At 40.0% G+C, this 5986-nt stretch overlaps 1 protein-coding gene across 1 annotated transcript in view; it reads left to right on the top strand.

The window, feature by feature from the left end:
• chmp1a (charged multivesicular body protein 1A) overlaps positions 1-5158 on the top strand; it is a 9891-nt gene extending 4733 nt beyond the window's left edge. Inside the window, exons 4-7 of the mRNA XM_035664942.1 lie at positions 649-795; positions 1007-1135; positions 1369-1562; positions 3506-5158. Coding sequence (XP_035520835.1) covers positions 649-795; positions 1007-1135; positions 1369-1562; positions 3506-3527 — 492 coding nt within the window. The 3' untranslated portion in view covers positions 3528-5158. The remainder of the gene's footprint in view (positions 1-648; positions 796-1006; positions 1136-1368; positions 1563-3505) is intronic.
• Positions 5159-5986: the final 828 nt, after the last annotated feature.

Below are 5986 nucleotides of genomic sequence, written 5' to 3'. Positions count from 1 at the left end.
AAGGCAATAAAAGCCCCAAAAACTTTTATAACTTTTATAAAAATAACTTTCATTATATCCTGACAGTAGTACATGAGACAGAATCTGTTAACAACAGGTTCCTCCTAGTGCTCCTAATGGCATTTGGATTAATTTAATCAATCAGAGCCAAGAAAGATAGTTGTTTATTGTTTGTGAGTCACATTCATGCTGGGAATGAGACTCACAAACAACAATAAACAACTATCTTTCTTGAGAGTACTGCTTTGCTTTGTTCTAGGGTTTTAGAAAGGGGATGGCAGGCCGAGCTACCTAACCATCCATAAACATGTAGTGCAGTGTTTAATTGTGAGTAGAAAAAAAGCCTATTTCATATGTTTATAAGTAGGATACTGTACTACTGTCAGTGTTTGTCATTATGATTAAGGAAAACTAATCCATACATAACTCCATAATGAAAATCATCATTAGTTGCAGCCTTTGTTGACTTTAAGACATTGCGTAATCTATAGTGTCATTATTGCACATAAGCTAAGTTTTTTGCTTATCAGTCTTAACACGTTTAAATATGTGTACACATACATGGAAGCTTTTACTAATTGAGATCTACTTGAGGTGAATTGCAGATGCAGATTTTGAGTGTTAACAGTGTCTTTGTCCCGTTACCAGGCTTTGCAGCAGAAAAATGTGGAATGTGCCAGAGTTTATGCAGAGAATGCCATCCGGAAAAAAAATGAGGGTCTTAATTGGCTGCGCATGGCGTCTCGAGTCGACGCAGTGGCCTCTAAAGTCCAGACTGCTGTCACCATGAAGGCGGTAAGCTACTGTGTTGAGTCAGCTCACTAATACATGCTGCCTTAGATTATATACAGTTTTACTATAATGTATGTGCAAAATATAGGATTACAAAGCATTTATTTTCATGTTACCACATCACAGCATTCCCTCTATTTTGATAAGCTCGGGAGGGGAGAACAACATTTTTTCGTCAGACAAATAAATTATAAATGCTTTTTTTTCCCATCAGGTGACCAAAAACATGGGCCAGGTGACCAAGTCCCTGGACAAAGCTCTGAACTCCATGGATCTCCAAAAGGTCTCTGCAGTCATGGATAAGTTTGAAACTCAAGTCCAGAACCTGGATGTCCACACCTCAGTGAGTATCTACAGACTATGCACATTTGTTCTTCTATAGTGTGTGTGTGTGTTTTCATGCAGTGTTTTGGTGTTTAGTGTGCTTTAAAACATATGGTTAGATATTCTATAGTCGAACTGATTGGCACTTCACAATGTCTGAATTTAAGTTGTTTAAAATCCAACCCAGCACTCTCTGGCCTGAGTTTTCTGTTTTCCGCCGACTCCTACCCATCCCTCTCTTTCCTACACCAGGTGATGGAGGACTCCATGAGCTCGGCAATGACGCTGACCACGCCTCAGGAGCAGGTGGACAACCTGATCCACCAAATAGCAGAGGAGAGCGGCCTGGAGGTGATGGACCAGCTCAGCCAGCTGCCTGCAGGAGCCACCTCAGTGGGCGCGGAGAGCTCACGGAGCCATGACAAGGAGGACCAGCTGTCCCGACGGTAAGGACCAGTGTCTGTACTTACAAGACAATATGTTTTGTCCCATACTATAAATACTGGGTTACAGGTTAGAAGCAACATCTGTGTGTCTGGCTCGTGTTTTCTTAAAGCAAGACACTGAATCCTCCCACTCTTCACCTGTAGAGCTGTTTTCATTCTCTGGCACCGGGTTAACAAGTAGCACATGAACAGTCAGTTCTGCAGTTAGAGTAGAGCATGATCAGTAAATTAGATTGCACAGCGAGCTACTACCCCCACACACAGAGTGCTACTGTTGCGGTTGCAGAGTCAGACGTGAACAAAAAAGAAACATGATGTTCAGCTCAAATGGAGAAGCTCGAAGACAGAAGGAAGATACTGTGTTGTAATGTTATGTGGATTATCAGAACAGTCAAAGTGACTGTGGTTTGGTTACATTTACATATGCAGAAAATATTTTTGAAGTCTTAACTTAAAGCTGCCCAGCACAAACACAAGTATATTTTCTCTAGATGAAGAATGGTGGATACAACAGTTTCTAGGGCTGCCTGCTCTTAGGAGTAGTAGTAGTTGTAGTAATTTGTCATTAGGGTTTTGGTCAACTAAGACTAGGAGTGTATGAAAATATCGATACACTTGAGTATAGTGATACCACTTTCTCTAAACAAAACATGTTGGTTTTATTTCCACTTCCTACGTTACTTTATTCTGTTTATAAGATTCATTATTAGAAGGTAGGTCATCTCAGTTTATATGAATTATTAAGGTTAAAATACCCTCTGCTCCACACTGTCAAACCAAACTCCATTCTAAAAGTGTGTGTTTTATGGTAGGGCGATATTTCTTCACAGTAAAAGCTTTATGTACACCATTATTAATGCTCTTTACTGATCGACTTCAATCTACAGTTACAGTCTGCACATATGCCCTTTATTCAGTAGCATCATTAACTAACCTGTGATGAGTACACAGACGAACACAGATAACTGCCAGGATCCCACATTCCCACAAGGTTTAACATTTTTTATCCTCTCTGTGGATGGCCTAAAGCCACAGATTTTTTTTTAGTGGTTGCAGTTGCTGTTTTTCTTTATATCACTGTGAATCGAATACGTTATGGTTTTGGACAGTTGGTTGGGCAACAACAACAAGAAGATGTCAATATGGGGAAATTGTAATGGTATTTTGACTATTTTCTTACGTTTTATATATATTAAACAATTTATCAGAAAAATTAAACGATACAGAAAATCATTACTTTCAGCTCTATTTCTGACTCCCAGCCAGAGAAGAGCTTCTTAAATGTTGATTTCAGTGAAGTGGTTTGTTGTCTGCTGTGCTATTGTGGTGGTCTTTCTATCTGATCACAAGTTATTTCCATAAAACCTAATTGGGACACAACACAGGGACCGGCTTTCACATGCCAATCTGTCAGTTTCTCATTGAGCAGGTGTTGTTGTAGAGGTGTTGTTGTTATCTCATTATTGACAGCTTTCTGGCAGGAAAACATGTCACTAGGTTGAAAGAGCCCGTTCATGCTTCATGTTGACGCAGGCCAACAGCTTTTATATATTTATTAATGAAAGAAATGATCTTGTTTGTGGCTTATACAGTTAATGAAGTACATCACAAATCAAGGTACTTCATCACCTTGTTGCAACAATAATATAAAAATCCAATATTGCCAAGAATCAGTACTGCTAACCTTGCCCACAATTAGGGCTTCAACTAATGATCAGTTTACTGTCATAGATGACAATATTCAAATTCAAATTTATTTTTATTTTTTTCAAAGGAAAGGGCGGTGCTAACTTCCGGGTTGGACTACAAAAACTCGCCACCCCTGCCACGCTCTATAGTGCTAGTTTATAACACTGACAGTTGGGAACTGTAACTAAGGCTTGTATCTCATTTCACAAGGGCTCCAAACAATTCAACTCTCCCACATTTTCCACACCTACCAGGTTGGCCGCTCTGCGGAACTGATGCCTCCTCCAGGAGAGGCGGCGGGGCTTGCAGCTGCGTGGAAGCAGACGAGCTTAACGGCGGCGAAAGGAGCTGCGTGTGTTTCTATTGAACTGTTCCTACCAGGAGGACTTAATGAGCCTATTGATTACCCCCGCTCTATAAATATACACACACAAACACACAGGATAGAAAATACCACCTGAGAAGGCATGAATCTCTCTCTGGTTCACCTTCCCATTTCATCAATCTACTCCCGTTTCTGTCTTCCCCTCTGATTCCCCATGGGATCTCATTTTACTTTCTCACTCTTCTTTTTTCTCCTTGTTTTTTTATCCCCCCTCCTCCTCCTCCTTTTCCTCCTCCTCTTCCTTATCCTCCTGTGGCTATACTCAGTTCTCAGATCACAGGCTTTTGGATGTATGCTTTGTACAAAAACCCATTTTACAAACTGTATAATGTACAATGATGAAAAAAGTTTTAATAAGCGGTCATAGTGATTATAAGGGAGTCCATGGCTCTCATAAGGTGCAGGGTGGGTTAAAAATGTATCTACATGTTGTTTGTAATTTTTTTGGGGCTCTATCAGTGCAAAATGATTCTGTTGGTTGAAGAGACAAAGAAATATCAGTTGTTGCACTTGTGTTTGACAGAAGTTAACAATCTCCTTCCCTCATCAGATTCAACCAAGTAAGACCTGTTCATGACATTGTTATAACACTATACAACGAAGGACAATCCTCAAACCTCTTGTTTCTCAGTGTCAAAACTCCTTCTTTTTATGTTCTATTTTTACTTTTCTTCAGATTTATTGTTGATTATTCAGAATATTTGCTTTGATGCCTTATTTGGGATACAGGTGCTTGCATAGGTGCTCCCCCCCTCCACCCCCCTGCCCCGCCAGTGCCTGGAGGACAGTAGTTTAGAAAGCGAACTGCAGCAAAACCTGACAGACATTGGTCGGAACGAGGAATTTTCCGTTCCTCTTCCCGCCAGGCGAGTCTGAGATATTTTTTTTCCTGGTCTTAGCCAGCTTCACTTCAACACCGACTGTGATGAGCATGAGCTCCGGTTGCCTGATCTCTTCTTGGTGTCTGTGGTGTTTGATTAAAGCTCTCCCCCAGCAATGCTGAAACCTCACTCAGATATTTTTGGATCTGCTCCGTCTCAAAATAAAGTCCCCACCTGCCTAGCTCCCATCCCAAACTGTTTCGGGAGAAGACGTCAGTTAAGAGCAGGGATGTAAATGCTGGTTTTTATTTATTTTTCTTAGACATGAGTCACATGCTACTTCCAATTTGCCTTGTAAGTCACCTATTTGCTTGAAAAGTTAATGTTTCAGGTAAATGCAGGAGATTTGCTAGCATCAAGAGCACGTGATGTTTAAAGAAAGGACAATAAAATGTACAATGGCAAGAGTTACTCTCTTGCTTTTTTGCTCTGTTCTCTGTTAAGTGCTTTGACCAGTTTTAACATCAGTGAGAGAGCGGGCAGGCTGAAGCCACACCTCCACCTATGACAAAGCAGCTTCACTCTCTGACAGTGTTTTCAGTTTGTTGTCCATGTTAACACGGGGGTTATTTATACAGCATTTGCAGCACTTTTGTTTTGTATATTAATCTTGTGAAAATAAAATCTTGCCCTCCAACGCATTTGACTTCAGTGGTTTGTGTACTGAGTGCAGACAGTGTAGTGTATACAGCAGTATGAGGTGTCAGATCACATTTCAAGCAACAGCAGATGACACTAAAATCATGAAGACAAAGGTGTCAGCACAGTAGTGAGGACACAAACATGTAACCCACTTCATCTGAAAGGCTACGATCACACTGCAAGCCTTAATTCTGATTTATTGCTCAGGTCTGATTTGTGTGGCTTTAATATTCTTTTTTTAAATGTGGACCATGTCTGATTCCAGTGTGGACAGGTCGCAGTCCTGAAGTGACCCACATGGCCAACATAGATCTAGAGTGACGTAAAAATCACATGAATTCTGATATGACTGTTCACACCGAGGTCACATTGCAAAAAATCTGAGCTCATATTTGGGTCACTTACAGTTTGAACGTAGCCAAAATATATTTTTTTGTCATCATCTACTTCCATGCTATTATACTTCCTACTGTGGGTCAGAATCCTTGATAAAAGCTGCATTTCGATTTTTATTTCTATAATATTCATAGGTATTTTGTGTATAATCATCTGAAATTAATAATTTTTTTGTTTTTGTTACTTTAGAATGAGCCATTTTTATCTACAGTGTCCGCCATGTTTAGATATTTTTTTATTGTAACAGAAAGTGAAAGTTCATTAAAGATTGAAGGCAGCTTGTTCCAGTGAGAATAAAATCACACTATTTCTTCAACACAAGGGGAACGAGGAAGTGAGTTTGGTGATATGACTTACCATTTTAAACATAGGAAACTACCATTATTGGTCAAAGTTGGGGAAATGTTGCGGTGATTGGACCACATTGCAAG

This window comes from Morone saxatilis, unplaced genomic scaffold, assembly GCF_004916995.1.
Source record: "Morone saxatilis isolate NCDOM2014 unplaced genomic scaffold, NCSU_SB_2.0 Contig2, whole genome shotgun sequence".
Lineage (NCBI taxonomy): Eukaryota > Metazoa > Chordata > Actinopteri > Moronidae > Morone > Morone saxatilis.
Note: the sequence above shows the minus strand (reverse complement) of the source record. Positions and strands in the feature narration are given on the sequence as shown.